At 36.4% G+C, this 27,920-nt stretch overlaps 1 protein-coding gene across 1 annotated transcript in view; it reads right to left on the bottom strand.

Moving 5' to 3' along the window:
- VAV3 (vav guanine nucleotide exchange factor 3) overlaps nucleotides 1-27,920 on the bottom strand; it is a 187,581-nt gene that overhangs the window by 5,289 nt on the left and 154,372 nt on the right. Inside the window, exons 20-25 of the mRNA XM_039329572.1 lie at nucleotides 25,276-25,412; nucleotides 21,444-21,509; nucleotides 16,810-16,844; nucleotides 15,371-15,487; nucleotides 14,148-14,235; nucleotides 8,477-8,606 (exon numbers count right to left, since the gene is read on the bottom strand). Coding sequence (XP_039185506.1) covers nucleotides 8,477-8,606; nucleotides 14,148-14,235; nucleotides 15,371-15,487; nucleotides 16,810-16,844; nucleotides 21,444-21,509; nucleotides 25,276-25,412 — 573 coding nt within the window. The remainder of the gene's footprint in view (nucleotides 1-8,476; nucleotides 8,607-14,147; nucleotides 14,236-15,370; nucleotides 15,488-16,809; nucleotides 16,845-21,443; nucleotides 21,510-25,275; nucleotides 25,413-27,920) is intronic.

Here is a 27,920-nt window from a genome sequence, read left to right as displayed (position 1 = left end):
TCCTAAATAGTGTATTTCTGGACTAAGAATACTTTTTCCAGGACACAAATATAAAGCTCTGAAGTTTCAATGTGACTAAAAAGTGAATAGAAAAATTACAGAATTTACTGAGGTCAAACACTAAGCCATTATGGCTTTGGTTCCTCCAGCCCCGAGTCTCAGTTCTTTCAAAGTAAGGGACAGACTCTCCTTTAATTTTCCCCAACTGCCTATTCCTCCCCATTGTTGCCCTTTTGGCTACTCAGAATACTGCCTTACTAGCAGTCTCCAACCCACATGGCTCTGGGCCTGGGTCTAAGGCTTCTTGTGGTCTTGTGGGTCTGAAGCTTCTTGGCATATGTGGCGCTGGGTCTGCAACAAGCCCAAGCTGCAATGCGGTATGAAGCTGCAGACCTACTAGGAAGTCTTGACAACCCCAGCCTGGCACAGCAGCACAGTGCAAAGCCACAGCTTCCCTGAAAAGGCTCAGCACAGCAGTGCGGTACAAAGTTGCAGCTACCCTAGGAAGCCACAGCCCAGCCTAGCAGTGGGACACAAAGCCACAGTTGCCCAAGGAAGCCCCAGCCCCCCCCCAAGAGCATGAAACACAGCCATTCAAGAAAGCCCCAACACAGCTCAGCAGTGTGGCACAAAGCCACAGCCACCCTAGGAAGCTACTGCCACCCCAACCTCAGTTGCCTTTGCCACTTTGTGCTCCTCCATTTTTTTGTTCCCACTGCTGCAAAGGTATGTCTCCCCCCCCCAATTTAGCCCTTTACACAACAGTTGTGGCCCACATGAGGTCATCTTTTCCAGGTCTTGCAAGGAAACCACTTATGCAATCTAAAGAAGAAAGCTCTGGGCTGCCAAGTTTTGATCACGTGACTGCAGTGGCACTGCAAGAGCTGTAACTTCAGGGATTGGTTGTTAAGTTCCTTCATTCAGCGCCACTGTAACTTCAAACATTTACTGAAAGAATGGTCATCAAGCAAGGACTACTTGTAAGATACTGCTATTAAGAGAAGGCACATGAGGTGCATTCAAGAGGCCAGGCCAAACCTTCCCACAGAAAAAGATCAAAAGGCACAAAGCATTATCTCCCTTAGTATCAGTGATGATCAAATTGTGCATACATGCCATTGTGAAACTGCAAAAAAAAAAAAAATGGGAAGAGTTGTGGAGAATACATTAGAGAACAAAACTCAGCAATAAACTCTACCAGATGAACCTGATGAAAGGCCATCATATGAAAGACTATATGAGTTGCCTGAACTTTGAGATGGGCAGCAAATAAATTTGATAAATAATCTATATTAGATGCACTATAGAAATGGTTAAAGTCCTGCAAGTTTCAGAGATAAAATGACTGCATATTATAATTTGCAGATTTGCAGCTATATAGTCTGTACGTGCATGAGCACGCGTGCGCGCGCACACACACACACACACACACAAAGAAAGAGAGAGTGTCGCATCAAAAGAAAATTCACTGAACAACGGAATATGAATCAAAGGTATGTCTACTGATTTTAAGGTACAGGAATGGAGCTACCATGTTCCTAAAGAATATAAAGCAAGATAATAGTAGTAGTAGTAGTAGTAGTAGTAGTAGTAGTAGTAGTAGTAGTAGTAGTAGTAGTAGTAAAAGAATTGAAGGGGTCTTGGAGGTCTTTTAGTCTAGCCCCTGCTCAGACATTTTGAACATTGAACCCAAACCCTTTCATCCTAGCAAAAATGCTACTGTGCAAATGACTATACTGCAAAGACATTAAGTTCTACCTCCTGCTTTCGTAAAAAGGATTAACAATCAGCAATAGTTTTTTTCCTAAATTTAAAACTGAAGGTTTGCAAAAGTGGCAGCTATTTAAAAAAAAATCACCATTCATGAAATGGCGCACATGCTTTTGCGTCATGTGAATTTATATGGTACAAAAAAGCAGCCTTTCCATAATAGTAACAGATGCTGCACTTAGGAAAAAAAAATCTATGCAAACATCAGTGACCAAAATTGAAATGCCTAAGATGAATTCACACTCTGAAAACCAATTCCGCTGTTTTTTGTCACTACAGAATCTATTGCATAATCCTTCAAAGTAGCCAATAATACAAATATGCTCAAAAAAATATTTTAGGGAGATAGAATGGAGTCTAATAATAGCATCCAATAGTTTATATTAATTGACATTATGATACATACCGTTCACTATTGGCTAGACACATTAATTAAACAAACACCTGCACAAAAGTTGTAAAATGCCATAACTCTTTTACTATGTCGCATTATGAGAAATATATTAACAGTGACAGGAGAAAAGCAAGGAGAAAAAGAAAAGCAGCAATAATTCATACTGGCAGAGCAATAAAAACATACAGTGATTGTTTAAATCAGGCAAAATATTGTCACTAATACTCCAAAATAAACAAGTTTTGATTTGGCTTGATCCAATCCAATCCAATCTAATCTAATCTATCAAACATTCTGTTTCCCATAGCAGCCAGAAAGATGCATTCTGGAAGGCCAACAATATGAGATCAAAGATTGTGTCCAGCAGCATCTGTCCCCTGAGAAACCATTGGCTCTATATGTAAAACTTTCATTTAGCCTTCTTAATTGTCCATGATCTTTCCAGATTCATTTAATTCCCATACAACAGCTATTTGTCTAAGTAGATCACAACAATGAAGATACCCCTCTCTTTAAGGAGAGCTCTGCCACATAGTGAAAACATATAGCTCTGAGGCTGAACTTATACACATAGAAACATCTGGAGTTCTATAACTACTGCCCATCATGTTTTGCCACTGCGGTGACTCAAATAAACATTCCAGAGGGAGGAATGGAAGAACACATCAAAGCCTTCTCCATCCATCCCAGAATTGTTTCTATCTATCTTGGGCAGTTAATCTTCTCACCACAGGAACAACCAAGGAGATTTTCAAAAAATGACAAAATGGAGTCAACAAATTAAGTTTCCCATCCCAAAGCAGACAGCTGAGCATCTGGTCAATGCATTCCAATAGTTAATACTGTGAATCAGTAGCATCTTCACATAGCTTAACAAAGAGTTACATAAAAAGTTGTTTTCCTTGATCTGCCTGAATGGGAACATCTGCCCTGACTTACTGTCCTCTTCTATTAAGTTTGAACATTACCAGATGTGGCTTTAGATCCATGTGGGAAGGAAGCAAGTTGCAGTTATCATCAATTAATCCAACATATTGTAAGATCCTTTCCATTGTATTGGGCCCTAGCTTCCTCTGGTTACAATAAAGAGGATTTGTGCAAACAGGGAACTTCACAAGCAGATATGGTATTTCCCATCACATCATGTTCTAATTTAAACAGCCTCCATCTTCAGTCCTACACATCATAATGTTGGGATTCAGAACTGAGTAAATGATTCATCTACCTAAATATAATGCCGGAAATTTGACACTTCTAATTATTGCAGGAAAAAAATATCCTATCCTTTTAAGGTGGGTGACACAATGAGAGAAGTGACTAAAGGAAACACAAATGCATAGAAGATGGATAAAATTAACTTACAGACAATGCGCATGCAAAACTGCTGTATATGGAAAGCTATCTTCCTTCTTGTACTTTATCCGAAAATGGTCTGGCAAAAAGGCTTTTAGGGATGGGACGAATATTTGAGGGCACCAAAAATAGAGTAGACCCATTTAAGAATATCAATAGCTATGCATAATGTAATCATATTTTATTAGTTTTGATTGGCAACATGGGTACTTTCACCAATATTCTGAAAACATAACATTCCAGAACCAGTTTTTTTGGCATTTCCTGCATAGCTGGCAGAACATTTAGATGACCTTCTTGAATGTCAAAGAGCAATATCACATGACAGCCCCAAATCACTCACTTTTGCACGTGCTTTAAACATTCTCCAGCTGGGTTAGAGCTGCTGAGAGTAAATCACTTCCATGGGGCTAGAGTAACATATTTGTAAACCGCAGTTGTGTTTTAAGTCAAATTATGTTCCGGAGTTGGGCAATGAATCCGTCCCTTCCCTAGCTTGCACCACACATAGAAACTGAAATACCGAACTTGTAAAACAAGCAAATGGAGAATAAATAGAAAGCAGTAAAGCAGTACCTGACCAAAAAGGAGTGGAGGAAGGGGGAACAAAGCTGTAGTCTGGCAGAGTTACAAAAGAAAACCCACAGAAAGAAGAAGGGTCTTAGAAAAAAAGAAGAAAAAAAGAGAGAAGCAAAATGACATTGAATGATTGGTAAAAAAAAAATTGTGTTCAAATATTCTTATCACTTGCATCTGTTTTAAGAAGAAACAAATATTTTCTTGGCTGTTTTGCAGTTTTTTGTTTTTGTTTTAAAAAACCCTCTTACCTGCTTAAAGGCATAGTTTACTCCTTTGCTTTGGCCATTTCATTCCCCCACTCCTTCCTGCAACTTATCAGGAACATTTTGCAAAAAGGATGAATTTCCATAGACGAGGATGCAATTAATTTTTATGCACTTGCTTACGCCACCCTGTATGTTGGAGCGGCAATTGTTTTAGCAAGCAACTGTAGCTTAATAGCTCTGTGTCAAGTTAAAGCTTCCCATCTCCAGTCAGCCATGGGTAATTTGGGTCACCCATAGCAAACTGGGAGGATAACAATGGATTTGCGGAAGACACATGCATGCCATCTTTAATTCATCTCATTTCAAGGAAATGGGACATTTATTAGCTTTATTTTGTTTCCATACCCCAGAAAGAGTTGCCAAGGTAAAAGATGAATGTATGGGTATTTTCAATAATAGTCTTCATAGCATGCCGGCAAAATGTATGCTTTCAGATGCTTTTAAGTTCCCGAAACACTTAGAAATAGATATGGAATCCTACATAACACATAGACCATTTAGTATCATAAGGAGCAGCGGAAAACATTGTAAGATGTACAAATCCATTTCCTGAATCACTCTGATTTTCCTAACAGCTACAAAGCAGGGTCCATAGTAAGGGCAATTTGCAAAGCTTTTTCAAAGACCTATGAACTAGTTAGTGTATTTTAGTACAGTAAGCAGAAGAGTTGAACAAGTATTAACATTGCTGTGATAAAGCTACGGTGCTTCTGACAATCATTTTCTAATTCATCCAAACTGGAAAATCACAGGTATCCATTTCTGAACAAGCATAGATACTAAACCACACTTTTGAAGTTGCCTATGGTTGTCTATGAAAATGGTAGCTGGGAGGTTAGAGTTACAGTTAGTCAAAGTAATCACACTGAAATAAATGAGATTTAAGAAGCGCTATTCATTTCAGTGGCTAACTGAAGTACAAACTCAGTTTGATGGGAGAAATTGATGAATTAGGAAATTATAGTTAATCCCTGATCTGATTGGGAAGGGAAGAATACTGAAACTGATCATGTAGGCAAAGGATTTATTAATATCTCAGCTTATTAAGCAGCTCCACACATAGCCAATAATTACCACATTCAACCATAAATCTTATGGTGGGGGCAGAAGCTTAAAACTACAACATCTTCTAGCTGCTTCCTATTTAGCAGAAAGTAGATTGCCTATCTCTTCCCCCAAATTAACAGGCAGTGAGACACCAAGAAACCCAACACCCATCTTCAATGAGCAACAATACAGAAGTCATCCCACAGTGTTATTGCACACAAGCAAAATTTTGTCTTTTTATCATACAATTAAGCTTTCTCAATCATAGAATATAACAAAACATCCAGAAGGAATTATCTTCTGCCAGTAACACATTTTTTTTTCTTTTAATGTGTTGAAAAACTTTTAACAATACTGTTAAAAGTGAAAAGACAGAATAGCTTGAGAGCTAGGGACCAACTCTTTGGAAAGCCACTGAAAATGCCAGGAAAAAAAACCCAATCAGTTAATTCTCCATATTATGAAAAACTCATAGCTGGAAATTAGTGCTAGGAAATTATTATTAGCTGGAAATTACTGCTACAGATCACTTCACAAACGATCTTCTATTGCTGAGATGACCTGATGCTAGTTCAAGCTCACAAGATTTGTCGATTCTCATGCAAATAATTGTGCTGTGGCTTTTGTGTTTATAATTCTCACACCACAATCTTTCTGACTGATTAAATCAAGTTATTTAATATTTGGAGGTATTTTGAAAAAATAAATTACAAAACTGAAGAAGGAGAAAGAGTCTCAGTCCTTTTGAGGTGTCCTGCATCCAAATTATTCACCAGGCACGCTGGCTGAGGAATTCTGAGAGTTGAAGTCCATAAGCCATAAAAGGGCCAAGTTTGAAGACCCCTGATTTAATAGCTTGCTGCATCAATGCGTTTACTTATTTGCTCTGTTTCCACAGTGCCAGAAAACATGAAGTTGACATTAGTGGCCTTTTCTACTTGAAGATGAAAGAATATACTGTGTGATACTTGTATTTGCTCCAACACAGGAAGAAAATAAAACATAACACGATGCCTCTAATCAAAATGATGCAAGAACAATAAGAGTGAAGAATTTCTGTGGGAATGTCGCTTACTCTCATCATTTCCTCAATTATTTTATCTACTCCCTTGTAGACTTTAGTCACCCTCTCCATTTTTATAAAGATGTGTAGTTGATCGTATGAGTCCCACCTCACTCTGCAGCCAAATGTTCATTGTCCATGGATGGATTTTTCTGATTGTGTCCTTCCTCCACTCTGCGCAATCCTCTCCCAAATAGGTGACACATTCTCTTTCCTGCCAATGCTATTGGTTGTTGTTATTTTTCTGTTGACTTATAAGTGACGAAGACTCTCTTGTAATATTTCTATAGATATTAAGCATACCATTTCCCTATTTATTAGGTATATAAAGAATTGGCTCTGGAGGAAAAAGCCCCGTTCAAAATATGTAATGTCACAGCCTCCACTTTCCTGCTCCTAAGCATTTTAAAATATCTTCCTGTCTTTAATGGGTACTCAGAAAGGCTCTGAAATTATCCATCTGCTTCTCAGTAATTTAGCAGTGTATTAAAAGGGCATACGTGTGTCTACATGATTTTTAATTTTCTGCCATTATTTTTAGAAATTTCTATTGCTCATAAAATCTAAACTCTCCAATTCCAGCACTGTGAAATTTGGCAGCAATCACAGTGGCTACACAACCAAGTGAAGCCAATGAATAGATGCCCAGATGCTCTCAGCAATTTCAAATCAGATATCAGTACTACTATTCATGTTGTTTTACCAAATATTAAGGGCAGCATAAGTCACCTCTATTAAACTCCACAGTACAGGTTCATTTAGTGACCGTTCAAAGTTACAACGGCACTGAAAAAAGTGACTTATGACTGCTTTTCAGAGTTACGACCTTTGCAGCATTCCCACGACCATGTGATCAAAATTCAGATACTTGGCAACTGGCTCATATTTATGACCGTCACAGTGTCCCAGGGTCATGTGATCACCTTTTGTGACCTTCTGAAAGCAAAGTCAATGGGGCAGCCAGATTCACTTAACAACCTTGTTACCAATTTAAAAACTGCTGTGATTCACTTAACAACTGTGGCAAGAAAGGTCATAAAATGGGGCAAAACTCACTTAACAAATGTTCCACTTAACAACAGAAATTTTGGGCTCTATTGTGGTCGTAAATTGAGGACTACCTATACTGGTTTTTGCAATAAGTTATAAACATATATGGATGAAAAGGGGTTGCCTTTGTCCAACCTCAATTCGGTTACTCTAAAGCAGTGGTTCTCAATCTGTGGGTCGGGACCCCATTTGGGGTCGAACGACCATTTCACGGGGGTCACCAAACAACGCAGTCCGCCATTTTTTTCCCCTTTTCCTTAGCTGTGCTACTCCCTTTTATTCTATTGGCTTTTGAAAGCCAATAGAATAGACTCTCTTGAATAGAGTCTAATTCTATTGGCTTTCAAAAGCCAATAGGAATTGTCCAGGCTGTCTCTGCCCTGCTGAGCCCGCCAAAAGTCCCATTCTGCAAACGGTGCTGCACCAGTTGAGTAGTCCTCGACTTACGACCGGTTGGGGGTCGCGGCATTAAAAAGGTTGAGAACCACTGCTCTAAAGTAAGTCTTGTTTAGGAACACTAACAAGCAGCATTGTAGAAGAAATCATTCCGACCTTAAGCTTCTTTACAAAAACTCTGCATTATAAGACTGTGGATTTAAACAACAAGAATAATTCATTTGAATGTCAAATGCCAAATTTGAATTACATGTTTATTAATTCATGTAGCCAAAAGCAGCTTAGCCAATGCAAAATGCCTGTTTACAAATCAATTGCTCACTTACATTTTTAATAGATGTTTGAGCAGCGATTTGATTTAAGGAGAGGCAGTCAGGAAGTCTAACTGGACCTGTTCATAAACCTGTCAGCAGATGCTGATTCTGCTTAGCTGCAGAAAAACCTGGCTAAATGCATTATCATATTAATAGGTTATATGTCAAAAATGCAAAATGAAGATGCTTTCAACTGAATTTCATTTCTGTATAATAAAAAACGACAACAAATGGTAATGCTTACAATTGCTACTTGCTCGGTGGCTCCTTTGATCCTGGGTATTTTCACATTCCTTGTACGGGTACTGAAGAGTAGTATCCAAACTTCTGAAGCCTTCTTTGAGAGACTGATGCTTGTAATATTCCACAAGTTCCTTCCAGAATACAAATATTTAGACAGAAGTTAATAATTATTTCTCTTGAATTTGTATTGCACGGATATTTGATGACATTTGCAATCAACATCAAAAGACATCTTGAAAACAGGAATTAACTGCAGGAAGTATATAATTTGGTGGAAAGAGAACCCAAAAGTGTTACGCAAGCAAATTTCACAAAATGTCTCATCTCTATTATAAAACTGCAAGTTTGAGTGGGCCATTTTGAGCATTTTGGAAGTGCTCCTACTTAATCTGAACATGTTGAAGCTCGGAACTTCACAAGTTCAATCTTGAGATGCTTCCGTTATGCTCAGAATCTCACCCACTCTGCTTTGAAAAGGGCATTTGGCAAAAATTCATACTCTAAATGTTTTGAACACACCCCTAGTGAGTTTTGATTCATGCATGAAAGATGCTGCTTGTTCATACCTGTAGAAATGGACTTTTATTCATGCAAGGGTGGCCTAATTCTTATCAAAGATACTGTATGAATTAAACGTATCAACAAGCATCAGCTTTAAACACTTTTTACACTGAAAACAATTGCACATAAAAGCAATTAAATTTTAAATGGATTAAAATGGAATTGTTCTTCCAGTATCTGGTTTTCTATGTGCATGGAAGTATACCCTTCTGTGAATCTATGACATCCTTCATTCATGAGGGCCATAGTTCCAACCTAAATTTATTACATTACATAATGCTTACATTAATTATGCTTATTGTTGTTATCCGGGTTATTCCTTATAACACATACATGAAATATTTTGCCTATCCATGTTTATTAATTGGTTTGTACCAGAAAGAAAATCACTCTAAACTGATTTGCCAAAAAAAAAAAAAAAAACCACCTGGAAACAGTGGCAACTACTGGGAAAGAGCTAAAGACATCAAATAACTATGCTGAAGCTCATATTTGACCAGATCAATGTTTATTGCAAATTTCTCCAGGACATACAGGATCAAATGTCCTTTTATACATATATTCATCATTTCAAAATGTGAAATTAGGTTTACTGGTTTCACAATGAATGAGCCAAATACAAGACCCAAAGGAGATGTATGTTAATATTTAGAATTTATCTTCATTCTTTTAGCTACACAGTAAGGGTACCAGTAATCCTATTGCTTCTTTTAATTGTTATTTAAACTGATATGAATACACCATATATGGATCAAAACTAGTTATCCACAAATTTTATTCTTCATTAATTTTGTGATAACATACAGTTGATTATCATAGATAGATAGATAGATAGATAGATAGATAGATAGATAGATAGATAGATAGATAGATAGACAGACAACGACAGATAATGACAGACCAATATCACTGGAGTTACAAATCATTCAGAAAAAAATGCTTCACAATCCATATTCACAATTCTTTCTGTTCACATTATTAAAGCCAATGAACCTCCTTCCAGGACTCACATGGCTGCTTTAAAAGCAACCTCTGGCTGTCTCCATCAGCACATATGCATAACCATTTTGAAAACAACAAAAGCATTTAACATTTACAGCACTCTCTGGGCAATTTGCAATCCTGGGTAGTTTGCAATCCCCAGCAATATGTTCTCATTTTATCAACCTCAGAAGAATAGAAGGCTGAATCAACCTTGAGCCTCATTAGGATCAAACTCCAAGCTGTGGGCAGAGTTTGCCTGCAATACTGTTCTTTAACCACTGCATCAAGTAAGGATTTCACTAATGACAGCCTTTGAAGCACAGTGTGCATGTTGGGTTAAAGTAATTTAGCTTTCTTCATTAAAAAAAACTTATGCCTTTAAACTCTTCTTTTTCTGGAAACTTTGGATATACTGTATATTTATATACGGACCAATCTATGACTATAATAATAACAAATTCAACTATAGCTCATTTTTCTTAAAAGGGTGATCAAACTGTATTGTAAACTTTAATGAGAGACAATATTAGAAATATGTATTTTGAGAAGAAGTATGCTTTAAATCATCTTTAAATCAATGGCTGTAAGAATGAACGTGTGAAGAAGAATCAGTAACTCTTTACAGATTGAAAGATTTCATTTAATTTCTTGCTCTTCTCCTATTCTTGATTATTTTTAATGAACCTGCAGATAGTACAATCAGTATCTTAAAAAGTGGGAAAGAACTTTCAGATGACAGATGTTTACAAACAACCATCAAAAACATTCAAAACAGACCTGACAAGCTTACTTCTAATCTTTTTTTTTTTAGTTTCTTACATGCTAATAGCTTAATGAAAATGTATAAACCTGTGGCTAATACAGACTTCTCCATTTGTATTAAAAATTGATTCAAGGGGGGAAAAATTATCCCTGGCAAATACGCTGGTGATTAATTGTTACAGCTGCATCAAAGCCAAACATTTAGATTTCATGAATTTCAAGTGGCAGATATTCAAGCACATGGTCCTTGGGATCAATGGAATTCAATATATTTAAGTTTAGCTTGATGGCATTTATTGCTTCTAGTTTTGAAGGGCTGCTCTTCTGTTACATGTGAATATATGAAATATACAGCTCTCATTGGTGTGATAAATCTCCTATTACTGCTGATCCCATCTCTATGTGGAAAGGTCACACCCCCTTTCTAACGTAATGTTTATGTCCATGTTTTCCCTTTATTGCTATGTGTGCAACAGTATATTTTTTACTATAAGGTATATTTTCTGCAATCAGCCGGAAAAATACTGGGAAAGTAAATGGTGCGAAAGCTCAGATTGATACAATTTCTTGATAGACAAAGCAATACCAGTGTTTGATACCGGTTTTCTGATTCAGTAACCTGAGAGTAAATTTCTGTGATAAAATAAACGAGTTTTCCTTGTCAGAGGACTGCGTGTTTCATATAACAGTATACATAAATAATGGTCTTGCAAATATGTCTACATGGACATGTCAGAGGTCTATGAACCAGCCACTGTTGCTTCTCTCTGTTTGTTTGCTTTTAAATAGCAGAAATCTTTAGCTAAAAGACTGTAGCTACAAAGCTATCAGACAATAACATGCCCCTGGCATGGTCCTAGTAAACATTAGCTGTGGCTTGCCAAATTGATGGTCTGTGAGAAGACATTCTATGTATTTCATCAGATGGCATGAGTATCAAGACTGTGAAGCTTTTAAAAACAATATACAATGTACTTTCAAGAGTTATATCTATATCAGAACATGGACAGAGAATCCAACATGTTATCTGAATTATAATGCACATGGCTCAAGGCTTCAGCACACAAAAGAAAATTTGTTCCAGATGTCTTCTCTCTGAAACAGATGGGTTTATTATAGTTTACTGGAACTCCAAAATAATCATAATCCTAAATTACCTTTTGAAAGTATTTGACTCAGTGCCTCAGTATAAAACTTAAAGCCTGCAAAAATACTAGCTGAGATCTTTCCTCAGCTATGAAGGTTACTAAAGGGAGTCAATGTCTCTTGCCTATCCTAGCCTGCAGGGTTGTTATAAAGAAAATAAAACCAATCATCTCAGAAGAAGGCATGATAAAAATGTAATAAAATAGATTGACAAAAATATTGTGGCAATTTTCAAACAGCAGTTTTTGTATTTTGGGAAGGACTCATTTTTTGGTGGAACCAGATACCGTATTTTCCGGTGTATAAGACAACTCGGCGTATAAGACAACCCCCAACTTCGGAGATGATTTGCATGGTTAGAAAGTTGTTTTATACGCCAGAAAATACGGTATTTTCCGGCATATAAGACAACTCGGCATATAAGATGACCCCCGACTTCGGAGACAATTTGCATGGTTTAGAAAGTCATCTTATACGCCAGAAAATATGGTAATCTATTCCTCAGTCTTCAGATGGCTGTGTCTGATATTGCAGGTCTGTGTGTTTAGGATTCTTTTTTTCCTGATTTAATAAAAATTAATATCAGTGAAAGCTGGACAGTGGACAAATCAATTAAATGAATGAATAAATAAATAGAAATATGTAAAAAGATTATGTTTATTCAAAACAGTAACCTATCCACGGGATTTAGAAAAGCTACATTCTGGGCTTATTTTAAACATCCTTCACTTAAGATTCTAAAATGGCCCTTTACATTTTGTATATATTTGGAAATAAGTTCCATTGATCTATTGCAAAACTTTTTCAGAGTAAGCAGGTACAGATCAGATTGTAAAACATATTTAGCATTTGCTTAGTCTTTCTACAACAATAATGCAAGTCTTGCACTTTTAAAACAATGAATTATTTTACAAATAATTATACAAATGCTAACTCTCACTCTTCTAACATTCTAATTCATTTGTAATCAATAGATCTTGGTATAATGAAATTAACTCAGAATAAATGATCATATAAATAACAATAGGGGAACACCAAACACTATAGATAAAGGATCTAGAAATAATGCAAGTCATATATTTCACCAAATTCCTGAAATTATTTAAGTAGAGCATGTTTCTGGTCCATCTGTTCCTCCCCACCAACTCCAAATTATAATTATCTAAAGTAGATATGTCAAACTCGCAACGTCATGTGACATTGCGCGACATATCAGAACTTATCCCCCATTGCCAGCAATAGGGTGGGTGCGGTTTCCTCGTGATGTGTCCGGCCCACGGGCTGGCAGTTTGACACCCCTGATCTAAAGAAAACCATACTGACCAATGCAGAGATTAAGAAATATGCAAAAAGATCAAAGCAAAAGTATCTCCTTTATTCTGCTCTTTCAAACAACAGCAATTTCTTTCCAAAGTGAAAATATAAGATAAGTTATTAATACAAACTGCTATTCATCGCCAATTCATTCAATATAGTCATGCTAATCGGTCATATGTAAGTCTCTGAAGCTACAATATAGTTTAGGCCAAGTTGAGCCTAAACCAACTGACATAAAAATATTATTTATGAAATATAAGCATTGCATAATTAGACCATTCTTGAATGATTGTTCTGGCTTAGGACTACTTCAAAAAGTTATTGCTAATCTTCCAGTAAACCAAAAGCGTACAGGATTCATACTTCCTGTTCCTGAATTTCCATTTCAAATATTAGTAAAGAAAAATAAAGTGGGAATAATATGTACTTCCTTCTTAGCATGGAAGTTATCACATCTTCATTACTGTAAAACTACAAGCAAATATACAGCATCTCTATCAGAATGTTCCCTCTTACAATTTTAATATAAATAAGCCAAATGAACTGGAATCTGTTTAATACATGCTAAGTCATGATCCTTATACTTTCAAACAATAATGAACATTGTCTTTTTTCATATGTATGGCTGCCCAGAGTTGTTGTTATTGTTTTTGACAACTTTACAGGTACTGGGAGATAGATTCATTTATTAATCACCTATTTCCAATGACAGTGAATGCAACTGTTGTTAATATGTGTTAAAAACTAATCAGTTCACTGAAGGCATCTACTGTACCTTCAAAGAATTTGCCAAGAATAATGATAAGAACTATACACCAAGCTAGATAGTAATAACATAATAAGATAATGTCCAATTAAGATATTTTTGGAAACAGGAAAACAAAATAAAAATTTATACTTACCATTAAACTTCTAAATTTCCTATTTTCTGCAATGTGAAAAAAGCTTTCTCTTGTGAATATCTTGATGTGCTTCACTTCATTATTGTACCTATGGGCAATGAATAATTTATGAATATAAATGTGTTTTCAATCTGGAAAAATCAATAATTACTTGACAGCATGCCCAAACTCTCCATGAATAAATTCTTAAGACAAAACACATATCCATGCCAATACGCTGCTGACACCTAATTAACAAAAGACATTTATTAGAGTTCAGTTTAACATACCCGCCTAAATTCAGATTTAAGAAAAAGCCTCCCAGCAATATCTAATTACTGGATCCCACCAAGCTGATTGCATTCAAAAGATACCAACAACTTTTCAAAAAAAAAAATATTATTCCTTCGGTATGATATCCTTGTTCCCATTTGATTCAAGGGAAAAATTATGTTTGGCTTCAGTTGATAGCTTGATCAATTCTGAAAAATTTCTAGTTAAAATGCAAATGGACATTTAAATCACTCTTTACTAGCTGTCATAAAATCATTTGTGTTCCAAGTCACAGAACCATTACTACAACCTCCCAACAGAAGAGTTTACTTGCAGAAAGTAATAAAATAAGAAAACAAAGCTGACTCCATGAAAGACAAGTCTATGACTATTAGATGATTGCTGGATTAGGATTCCCCTAATCCCTAACCTTAACCCCGCAAACATGGTGACTGAAAGGTGGGGTGTAAGAACTTTTCATATTTTACTCTTCCTTAAGCATAATTGTTAGATTCCAGAGAGCCAGTTTGTTATGGTAGTTAAGGCATTGGGTTAAAAAAGTATATTCTAGTCCTGCACAGAAACACAGGCACAGAATCCAACTGGGTGACTATGGCACAGTTATTTTCTCATAGCCCTAGAAAGAAGCAGACAAAGGCAAACCACTTCTGAAAATGCTACCAAGAAAACTTCATGTGCTCCATATAGCTGCCAGGAGTCAAGGCTTTGTTGAAGGGAAGGTACAGCAGCAACAACTTCATAATAACAGAATAATAGTGGCTAGGGACACTAATTTCAAAGAAGTTCATCAGGGCAGGCAAGCCAAAACTACTTTTCAAACCCATCAAGGTTTTCATAATATTTTTTTAACCAATGAATCTAACTAGAGTATCCTTATCAAAAAAAAATCCATATTGAATATTGGCCTATCAATTGCATGAACAATGTACAGAAACACGTAATTCGCTTACTTAATGCTAATGGCATATTCTCCTGATTCTTTAGTCCTATACCGCACTAAGTAAGTGCTGTTTATCCGGTTAATAAGTTCTGCTTCTGCTTGTAATCTTTCCATTTTTCCAGCATACCTGAAATAAAGTGAAGTTTATTTTACTATATTTTCTGTATTTTATTTTGCTGCTCCAAACTCAAACATAATATTTTGATTAGGCCAAACCTGATGGCAAGAATCATATGCAACAATCACAGGCAGATATGCCCACAACAGAATGGGTATCTCATAAGCAAAAACCAAAAGTATCTATCTCCCATTCTCAGTAATACAGTCAAGCATCACTAACTACATTTCTTGAACTGCAGATACAGCCAACCAATTCCAAAATATAGAAATTCTGTGAGAGCCACAGAAAATCATCTTTGCATGGAACCCTTCTTCTTTTTTGCCAGTTTTAAGATGCTGGTACTTTGTTTTAATGATTAGAATAGTACTCTGATATGTGTACAATTGAAATGTTATATTGCTGTATTTTTTGTATAATCAAAACCTTTAGTCTACCTTAAACTCACCAAGGCATATCGCACATTGACTTAAGAGAAAGATAAAAGATGATAACTGATTAATAGCTTGCAAGGTGAGTCTTCTTCCTATGAGTCTCCTATGAGAACAAATAATTTTTCTATCTTTCTCTTTTTAATCAATGTACCAAAATCAGTGACAACCATGTACCAGAATTACCTCTCCCTCAAAAATTAAATTAACTTAATTCAATTTAAATCTTTCAGAGCATAAATGAATCCTGCATCTGAGAAAAGTATAGGAGTATAGATCTTGGCAAAATATTACATTATCTGCTGGCATGCATCGTATTGTATCCATTTTCTATTCTCATCACCATGGTCAACCATATTGAAGCTCTCAAAAAATCAGGTAATTCAAAGGGACATCCAGAAACAAATTTCCTAGGAAAATAATGTAAATTGTATGTATGGGTCCTATGGAATAGTTTGTTTCTTGCTCTCCTCAATTGGAAATTGGTATCAAGAACATCTCTATGAAAGGACAATCTATATGAAAGGATAATTAAGCAAGATAAGGGAGTGGCTAGACTTTCTGGACTTAAATTTGGGATGATAAGAGATCATGACTGGGTGAAAACTCATTCAAATGCAAAGTTGGCAGGCTCTGAAGGAGTAGCCATAGCTTATTATATCATTTCCCAGAGATACAAAATTGGTTGCAAGTCAGGTTTATCCATGCAAAAATACAGTTATGCAGTATATATACTCAATTATTTTTGCTTATATTACAACAAGATGCATTCCGTAGAAGATCAGAAAGGTTAAACCACAAAAAATTAGATTTCTATTAATATCATTTTTCTCTCAAGCTATTTATTTGAATTACCAGCTCTGCCTAAAATAAAAAATATAACAATGTTTAGCTACCTACCATGGCTGAGAAGAATAGTCTACTGGCTTAGGGACCTAAAATAAGATAAACATATTAAAACAAAATACAATTAAATGTAATAAAACAAATTGCAAAACAAAATCAATAAAATAAATTACCATTAAATATGTACATCTCAATGAATTTTACCCATTTTCAGAAAATGATTAAATTGGTTACTCTGCATTATTTGTGGCACTGTTGCTCAATATTTCAGTTTATACAATCAAGTTTTTAAAAATTACGTTTAGTTGACCTGATACAACCCTAGCTATATCAGTTAATATAAAGCTTTATTACAGAAGTTTTCTTACCTAGATTGGGGTAATTAAATTCACCATTTATTGGAATACGGTATGTACCAAAGTAAATTAATCATCCAAGCAAAAAAGCAACATTTTATAGCAAATTTAAGTTGACCCACCAAATATAGGACCACCTGTTTAACATCTATTTTCTTCTCAGAAATACTGATGTTTCATTCTACATTGTAACAGACAGAATCAAGCAAAGTAGGAATAATCAAAAATATATTTTCCACATCTCCAGAGAACAAGAATGCAAGAAAAATATGGCTGTTGTTTTCAAAAGCAGTCATGTACCTATTGTGAGGCCTATTCTCAGTCTAAATATGTACGTGCATAAGATGTTCATCAACTAGATTTTACATTTCAAAGAGATGAACTACAAAAGTACAATCTGCTTCAAATTAAGCACATTTGAACCGTATCAAGATTAGTTATTAAACAATTACATTGTGTCTTATTTCATTGAACAAACCAATATTTTATTATTGCTTCGATTACACTCTTATTATGTCTAAATATTTATCTTTCTATGTAACATCATTGCATTTTTTCTAGATGTACTATAATATTAATTGCATTTTCCCCCTGGATTTTAGTATATAATGGTTCTATATTTGAGAATGGCAATTCTACTATTCTATTATTCCAGAGAATAATTTAACTTCCTTATATTAATTGTATACTGCTTTACTATGTTCTTATGGCCAAAATTCTTAAATGGAAACCTACAATTTTGCTTCTGCTGTTATATAACTTTATACATTGTTTTATTGTAGTCATCTTCTATGCAGTATTGATAGTTAAATGTGACTATTTTCCCCTCCAAAAAAATGTTTTTCTGATCAGATATCCAAATTAAAATGACTGTCTGACCAAACTTTTATCTTTCCCAATTCACTAGTACTTGGAAAGCAGAACTATTTAATGATAATGCTATCAGATACAGGTTGTCCTCAACTTACAACCATTCATTTAATGACTGTTTAAAGTTATAAAGGCACTGAAAAGAGTGACATCACCATTTTTCACACTTATGACCACTGCGGCATCCCCATGGTCACATGATCAAAATTTAGATGTTTGGCAACAGGTTCATATTTATGATGGTTGCAGTGTCCTGGGGTCATGTGATCACGTTTTGTGACCTTCTAACAAGCAAAGTCAATGGGGAAACCAGATTCACACGACAACTGGGTTAAATGTCTATGGAGATTCTCAGTCATCCAGGTCATAGTTGTCCCAAAGATGCTTCTTGGATGAGAAGCGAAATGTCTTCAAAGAAAAACAAGAAAATCCAGTTGCCTGGATCTTTGGGATGACAAGTATGTTACTAACTTAACTGCTACAGTGACTCACTTAATAGCTGTGGGCACAAAAGGTCGTAAAATAGAGCAAAACTCACTTAACAATGTCTCGCTTAGCAACATAAATTTTGGGCTCAATTGTGATCATAAGTCAAGGACTCCCTGTAATGCCTTCTAGAAATAACAATCCCAAAGATCTCTTTGAGAATTGTTTTTATTTGACTGAATAAAAAAATCTTTTGGGTTATAACTGACATCATAGCCATACACAAATTTACATGTGTCAACCTCATCATATTGATTTCAGGCAGTACCACCCTTGAGTGCTAAAATGTTCCTCTTCCTCAGCTCTACACTGCTATTTTTAACCATAAATTTAACAGGAAACATCTTATTGCAGCTATTTATTGCTATCTATATAATACAAATATTTATATTTATTTTCAGTCCCAGCCATTATTTTTCCTGCTAGGAGAGAAGATTTAATGTCTCTATCAGCTAGCTCTATTTCCAGAGCATACTTTCAGCCTATTTCCCTTTCCTATTACAAATCACTTGTAGCTTGACATGTTCAAAAAAAAAAAAAATTAACTGAATTTTAACTGAATTTTCACCCTCAAAGCAGGGGAAAAAATGCTCCAGTTGTGAAACAGCTGTTCTGAACCCTGAACCTTGAACAAGAATTTCACACTCCAAAACAGCCATTTTGATCTTGAGATACTTCTCCAAATACTTAGAGAGTAATCCAATTCACACTTGAAAGACAGTTTTTTGCACTCAAAATGGGGTGTTTCAAATTCAAAACACTTTGCACCTCCTTAACCTGTAAGTAAGTCATCCAACAACTGCAAAACCTACACAGAAGTATATAATCAGTGCGGATAAAAATCAACTCTTCTTGGGAACAAAACAGAATAAGATGGGGTAGAATGACAAGTGCTTGAACTGAAGAGTCTTCACTTCTATCCTTCATGATTCCCCTCTCTCCTGCCAACTGCCCTCCACCCCACAGGCCCCATCAGGCGCCACTTATTATGGCTACAACTCATAATCCCAATTGGTCTTATTCATTCCCTTGTTAAGGATTGTGGAAAATATAGTATAACATCTATAAAGAGAAAGCTGGGCAGTTGAAAAATGCGAAAAAAATAAATAAAAATTTTTGATTAGGCCACAACGCAAGCTGCTAAACTATAACACATAAAATCATTTTTAACTCAGGATTCATATTCCAAAAAAAGCCTTGTGTGAAAATGAATGATAACAGACTTCAAACCTTTATTAACAACAATAAAAAAACCAGAATGAAAGCTAGTAAATATGAGCCACTTTCATACAATATGAAAATGTCTTGCTGCCACATATTTCAAACCACTGACAGAAAAACGCTTATCAGTATTATCTCAGAACACACCATGCTGTATTCTAGGCTCTCATCCATTTTTCATTTAATATTTATTGTTCGTTTCTTTTCATGTATGTATTTTATGCTGTTTCTGAGCACTTCTCTATGGATCAGATATAAGCATTGTTACATAATAATAGTAATAATAAAAGTGATGGTGCCTTGAAGATTTGATGGATGCTTCAGAATCTTCCAACTATTATCATTTGTCAAAATGGAATGGCGATGCTTGCCACTTGTAAGAGAACAGTGGTAAAACATCGATTTATCTTTTTAGCAACACCATGCTTCCAATATAGCAGGAACTGATGTTTATTCATACTTGAACTGGTGCAAGTTTTACAACTAAACTTCTCCCTTGCAAAAAAAAAGAATAATTTCACTAGTTTATATATAATATCTCTGTACCTCAATATATAATTACTCCTAAATTAAATATGGAGTCAATTAATTTAGCCAGTATTAGTTTTATTTACTATATGTTGCAGCAGGATTGTACTATGGGAATAGCGAATCGTTTGTGATAAGTAAAGGAGAACATTAGGAAGAAAAGATTGGTAGGGATAACTATGAAAATGATGTCTAAACAAGGATGACAGAGATATTGCAGTGAGTTGGAAAGTCTGGAGACAATCAAGGAATAAGAGACTGAATGGAAGAAAGGAAGACATAGATGTACATTAGGAGACTTGATTCCAGACTGAAAGAAAAATTCCATCTGAGGTGCACCATAGTGATTAGTGACAGAGATAGAGGAAGGGATGGAGTCATATGTTTAATACCCCTGTGAAAGTCGCAGGAGAAGGGTGGAGAAATACCACTGGATGTGACAAGATAGGATGGTACAAGATTGGAAAACAGCTAGCGTTGCATTCCTCCCAGCTCTACTGTCGCCAGTAGAGTTAATTTAGCCAACGATCGCGGGATCGTTGTTACAACTGGAACTTTACAGTTGTAAGTACCATGCATTTGACACCTTCACAATTTCATACAGTTGCTGAATGAGTGGTTGATAAGTTAAGACTTTCTCTCTCTCTCTCTCTCTCTCTCTCTCTCTCTGTGTGTGTGTGTGTGTGTGTGTGTGTGTGTATTCTTCCATTCAAGTGTGTTCCAATTCTTGAAGATTGCCTGGACAAGTTCTTGCATTTTTCTTGGTAAGATTTTCAGAAGTAGTTTGCCCTGGCCTTCTTCCTAGGCCTGAGAGAAAGTGACTGGTCCAAAGTCACCCAACTAGCTTTGTGCCTAAGGCAGGACTTGAACACCCAATGCCACTACACCAAACTGGTCATGTATGTGTGTGTGTGTGTGTGTGTGTGTGTGTTTGAAAATTGAACCGTTTTGCTAGTTAAATTCTCATCAGTTAGACCGATTTTTAAGCTGATTTCCTTCAAACTTCTATTCTGAAATCTAGTAACCCACAACATAAAATTGTCTTTTTAAATAAAATTAAAACTGCATGCAACCTCACCACCGCCACCACCACGCACATAGTATATGTTATTGCATTATGAAAAATTAATTTTTAAAAAAAACTTAGGAAGAAGCCGGCAAATTAGCTGCAGACCTTTTTTGTAAAAGCAATCATTCTGACAAACGTAATTATATAGTGCTACTTACACATGGGCAAGGTTTTACTGCATCACTTGGAAAGAAACCAAGCTCCTGGGTCATTAAATTTCTACCCTACAGAGAGACAACAGAAAAAATAAATATATACAAATGTCATCTATATTCAGAGCAATTTAAGCTTGCACATTGCCAAATGTTGCTGAATAATTCATTCGTGTTCAATACCTGCTTAGATTAGAATGATTAATGGCTAATATAGAAACTCTGAAGATTGAGGCTTTCATAGTGTAGAGATAAAATTATATAATTTACATTGGTTTGACATCTACTTTGGGTCTATTTTTGAATAGTTTCTGGTTAGGGATAAGTAAATCACTTTATGTCCAATCCATGTCACCTGAGTAGGTGTCCACTTGTAGCTTTCTATTCCTTGATCCTTCTAACAGTAGACATGGTCACCCACTTGAAGTCCCAGTGGAAAAAGCATTGCTGATATGGAGATCCTACAAACAATATCATCAAGCTTAGAAGGTCCTTGAACAAGGAAAGATACTGCAAACCTGTTATGTTCCCAGATGTCTTGGACTTTCAAAGATAACCACCCATTTGTAACAATGATTGCATTGGCTTCTCTTGTATCATTAGTGACTGGATCAATTTCAGAATGTGATGCCAGAGGATGCAGATAGATTACTTGGAGTGATAAATTTTATCATTAGTTCTCTTGATTTTTACTCAGTCTGGTTCACAACTTTCAGCAGGGAGATAATTAAACGTAACTTAGTTTTAAAAAGTAACAATCTTCTCTCGGGAAGACAAAATAGCTCCTCTTTTTAAAAGAGATTATAGGATTCCCCAGAAATGGACAACCGCTGTATAGGCCAATTTCCAACCTTCTGAGATTGCATAAAGAAATTAAATCAGTGATGTTTTTTTCATTACAAGACTTCTTTTCTTCCTTCCTTCCAAGCTGGCTTATAAATAAAACTACAGGGTTGAAATTATCCGGACAATCACTCTTTGGAGATGAAACAACAGAGTACAACTCTGTTAATTCTTCATATCTTCTCAGTGGCTTTTTATACTGGATTGATTGTCTAGAAATCTTGAAATAGGAAACACATTTTTAGAGGAGGCATTCCTGTCTCTCAAGCAAAGTTTAGATGTTGCTTAAGAAAAGTTGCTCCTTGAAGCAAAAGATAGTATCTCTCTCAGGTTTTCCATCGAGGCAATAGTCAGGAGCCTGTCTTATCAGATATGGCAGGGATGTCAAACTCAAATTCATTGAGGGCCGCATCAGCATTGCAGTTGACCTCAGGGGTGGGGGGATGTGGCCAGACTGGGTGCGGCCTACTGGGTGGGTGTGGATGGAGTGGGTGTGGCCTATTGGATGGGCATGGCCAGCTCTACATCGTTCGCGTCAAGGGTGCCTGTGGGGGCCTGGGCAGGAGTGGGACAGATCTGAGGGTCTCTGGCAGAAGGGGGTGGGACCAGGGCATTTCTCCATTCCTCACAAAGGGTGACGCCTCCCCAGCATGTACCCAGGGGGCGGGGCAATGCAGCAGGGCTGGTTCCTCGCTGTTTCTAGACAGCCTTGTGGAGCTAAGACTGAATGCGTTTCAGCATAGATGGCCACCACAAAATTGTACATTGGCTTCCAGCCAGCCTGGGCCAGGGCCAAGGCAGCGGGGGCCATTCCCTCACTGTTTCCAAGATGGCTTCATGGGCCACATGAAACCACTTTGCGGGCTGCATCCGGGCCCCGGGCCTTTTGTTTGACGTGTCTGAGTTATGGTAATATGTCAATTGCATATTTTCCTGAAATAAAATGAGCTCAAAATCATGGTATATGCAAACCATGTCCAGATGGATTACTACACGGTGCTCTTTATATTCTTCTATTCCAGAAGCTTCCATTGATTCAGTACTCTGATAGACTGCAAAAAATAATACACTGGGTTCCATTTTGTCTCTGAGCTATGGTGGATTCTCAGGAGGGAGGGACGACAAAGAGACAGCAAGATTTAGACAGTTTGGTTGGGAGGAAGAGAATCAAGATAGCTCTTCCCTAAAAGTTCTCAGAATATATCTTTAATGATGCAAGTAATTTGCTTTAGTTTGGCAAGATTACTGTCCATATATGAGAAACAATATAGGAAACTGCTTGGAAGAAACTCAGTGTGTCTTTCTTGGTTAATGGAGTCTAACATGGGTAGAATATACAATGTTGCTTATTGAATTAACCAGAAGAGATATCTCTGAATTTAAGATGACTTCATGTTCCCTCCCTCAAACGAAATTAGACAGAAAAATATTACAAACAGACCAAATCCTGGAGAATTTTCCTTCTCAATAAAGGAGTGCATGGAGCACACAAAAATAAGAAGCCAGGCAGCAGAAAAGTACACTGAAAAGTCCTTCAGCTCACTGAACTGCCTGATGATTGCATTATCTGGCCAAAACCCAAGACAGGAAGTCTCAAAGACACCCAAGTCCTAAGCCATGTTATGCTTTATAAATAACAAGGACATTGCACTCAAAAATTGACCAGTAACTAATCTAGCTCATGCAACAGTGACATAAAATGGCAATAACAAGCCTGTCCAGTAAGCACATTAGTAGCTACCTTTTGCAAAAAAAAAATAATGATATTTAAGGACAATTAATTTGAGTAATCCATATAGGAGGTGAAAAGAGCATGAATGACTGAACTGACAGCCCAGCCAAAGCTGGACAAAGGTCATTCCAAGAGCTATGAATCCAGAAGCAGCTTCAGGCCTGCTCTTTCAGGGAAAACACAACCCCACCCAAACCCAAAGTTGGAATATTCCCAGAATTAGTAAGCATCTGAGTTAATTGCCACTCCATCTTGCTTGGGGCAATTCTGAGGCTGTACCTTCCCATTTAAGCTCTAACAGCTTACAGACATCAGGGCAGGATTTTTATCACATGCCCCATATAATTGAGTACTATCATCAAATTAAACACCTCATTTCGTAACAAGATGATTTGCTCAAGTGATAGTTAAAAAAAAAAGGCTTAGGATTTCATACAGGAGTGCCCACTGCCCTATTCTTCTTCCCTAAAATGACAGAGTGGACTCACTTCCTTAGAAAGGAGTGGAACCACCATACACAATGTCCCAACTCTCACAGACAACACACAGGGATTCAGTTGCTCCATGAATGTTTCCCAGAAGATTGCTGTCAATTACCCAGCAAACCAACTCACATTACAGATGAACTATGTGTGTCCCCATATATAAAAATAGCATTATGTGTGTCCATTAAGACCAGTTCAAATCTATCCTTCATTATAATGTCTTTGTTCTACTTGTTGGTTATTGTTTATACCAATACTGGGCATTTCAAGTAAGTAGAATACATTATTTTCAAAATTGATTATATTTTAAAAAAAAGGGAATGTAGAAGTTTGTGCTTTAAATTGAATTTTAAGACAACTATCAAAACTTGGAACACAATTAAAATACTGAGCCTTTGAAGTATAGTCTGCCTTTTATCACAGATGCATGTTGTTTTTTCTTTTCAACTTATACAAAGTTGAATGGTGTGTTTTTAACCCTGGGGTAAATCCCAGAAATGCCAAACTATTTAACATAAATTGTGATTCAATTCTAATTTTGCAGGTTCTCTTTAACATTGCATAATATTCTGCACTGCCTTTTTAATGCAGATAGGGAACCTCAGAAAAGTACAAATATTCTTTATAACAGTATCTTCTATAATCAGAATATAAATAAGAATTGTATGAGTAATGAAAAGTATTTACAGCACTCTAGGTAAATATGGATTCAACTCTTTGCTTCTGCCATTCCTGCCATTCTTTATTAGCAAACTGAGCTAATAAAATGATATTGTACCTGCCAAAATAAACTATGTGCATCTCCTTTGATGAGTTCAATGATGTCTCCAATCTGGATGAATAATGGAGGACCATCCGGTGGAACTGGCTGGGGAATCCCAGTATAGTTTCTAATCACTTGCATTTTTGGTAAACCTTTTGAGAAAGGAAGAAAAATGAGCAACTCACATGTGATAAAAAAATTAAAGCAATGTAACATCTCATATAAACTCCCCCTTTTCTAACACTGATATTGTTTCCTGAATGGAAGGTCCTATCCCGGACATTCTTCCTCAAATAAATTCACCAGTCTGATGGACTTTTTTTTTTGAAACTTATACTCTCCCTTCTCTCACTCAATTGCATTCTTTCACTCAAGAGCGTACAAATGAAAATTGAAAGCAATTACTGAAATAGAAAAAGAGGGTTCGGCTCATAAATATCAAGGGAAAATTAATAAAAGTTCAAGGACAGGTAGTCCTCAACTTGCGACCACAACTGAGTCCAAAATTTCTGTTGCCAAACAAAACAGTTTGCTAAGTGAACTTTGCCCCATTTTATGACCTTTCTTGATACAGGTGTTAAGTGGATCACTGCAGTTGTTAAGTTAGTAACATGGTTGTTAAGTGAATCTGGCTTCCCCACTGACTTTCCTTGTCAGAAGGTCACAAAAGGATGTCACGTGACTCTGGGACACTGCAGCCATGAAAAATATGAAATGGTTACCAAGCATCTGAATTTTGATCACATGACCGTGCAAATGTTGCAATGGTCATTAGTGTGAAAAATGGTTGTAAGTCACTGTTTTTAGTGCACTCATAACTTCAAACTGTCACTAAATGAACTGTGGTAAGTCGAAGACTAGTTGTAACTTGTTCTTCCAATAAAAGACTTAGGTACAGTGAAGTCAAAGATGACTCAAAAGTGTAGGATGTGCTCTCATACACTTCTCTGACTTGCTTAAAGGAAACATTTTTCTTTAGGCTGTTGCCTACTTCCTAAAACAGCAGCATGTATAGTTTTAAATGGAAAAGAATCAATCTTTTGTCAACAGTTCACTCCGTTCAAATCAAATCTTTATGATGATCAAAGACCGGCATAAGCAGGGCAGGGTACAATCAGTTAGAAAGCACAGAAAAGTCAACAAAGTCTAAAAATAATAATAGTGATACAAACTTAAAAGATATAAAACAAAAAGTATATATATATATATATATATATAACAAAAGCCTAAAAAGGAGGGGTAGAAGAATTAGATGCACGTTAGCATAAAGGTTAGTATGTGGCAGACCAAACCTATCATACTGTAGAACACCATGATGAGCTGAATGCTCATTAAAATTTGTTTATGGCACAGATCATCATATGATGCATAGAACCTGGCAACATGGTATGTTGTAGCCACATTACTGTCTGAAAGCAGCAAGGAGCTGGAGAATTGTCTGTGCCCTGAATCTTTATGCAATAATGGTGAGATGGGTCTATATTCCAGGGCAGTATAGGCACTGGAGAAGCACATGCTCTATTTTTTCTATGTGACCAGGGACATTGACTATCCAGGTAGAGAAATCTTCCTGTATTGGCCTTCAACAACAGAGGAGATGCAGGTAGTCATCTTCACCAATGGCTCATGCGTTTTAAGAGCAGGTATGTTTGGGCGTTCTAAAAGATGTATCTCAAAATTATCTAATTTTAGGGTAAAGGGGGAAAAACAATAATGCTTTAGATCCGGATATGAGAAAACATATTTTTTTTACTCACATCTCCAATGGAAAGAAAATATGTTTAGTCATAAACATGTTTCTGATATAATCGTTTGAAAAGAAAATGTCAGTTTTTCCTACATGGTATTGGATTTTCACAGTAGCTTCTTTTGTTTGATCTTTTGATTGGTCTCATTCGAGACAACAATGAATCTGCATTATGGACAGAAGTTGAACAACTGGCCCTGTGGTGTGACCGGAACAATCTTGAACTGAACACACTCAAAACTGTAGAGATGATAGTAGATTTTAGGAGAAACCCTCCTATTCTAACCACTCTTACAATAGTAGACAACACACTATCAACAGTAGAGATCTTCACATTTCTAGGTTCGATGATATCTCAGGACTTAAAATGGACACTTAACATCAAAAACGTCATCAAAAAAGCACAACAAAGAATGTTCTTCCCGGGCCAACTCAGAAAGCTCAAGGAGCTGCCAATACAGTTCTACAATGAAATTATTGAGTCTGTCATTTGCACCTCTATAACTGTCTGGTTTGGCACAGCAATGAAACAAGAGAGACACAGACTTCAACAGTTAGTTAGGACTGCAGAAAAAACAATTGTAACCAGCCTGCCTTCCACTGAGGACCTGTATACTGCACGAGCCAAAAAGAGGGATGTGAAAATATCTACAGACCTCTCACATCCTGGACATAAACTGTTTCAACTTCTTCCCTCAAGATGACGCTATAAGGCATTGCATGCCAAAACAACTAGACATAAGAACAGTTCTCCCATACCATCACTCTGCTAAACAATTAATTCCCACAATACTGTCTTATGCCCTGGGCCTGGGATGTCAAAATACCTAGTAGGGCTGTATTACTATTATCCTTCTCATCTTGCCTATTATCTATTTTCTTAGCTTCTTATGACTATGACCTTGTTCTTTGT

The sequence above is a fragment of the Crotalus tigris genome, unplaced genomic scaffold (assembly GCF_016545835.1).
Source record: "Crotalus tigris isolate CLP2741 ecotype Arizona unplaced genomic scaffold, ASM1654583v1 scf7180000024401.5802323, whole genome shotgun sequence".
In the NCBI taxonomy this organism is placed as follows: Eukaryota; Metazoa; Chordata; class Lepidosauria; order Squamata; family Viperidae; genus Crotalus; species Crotalus tigris.
The sequence above is the reverse complement of the archived record's forward strand: the minus strand, read 5'-3'. Positions and strand labels throughout refer to the sequence as shown.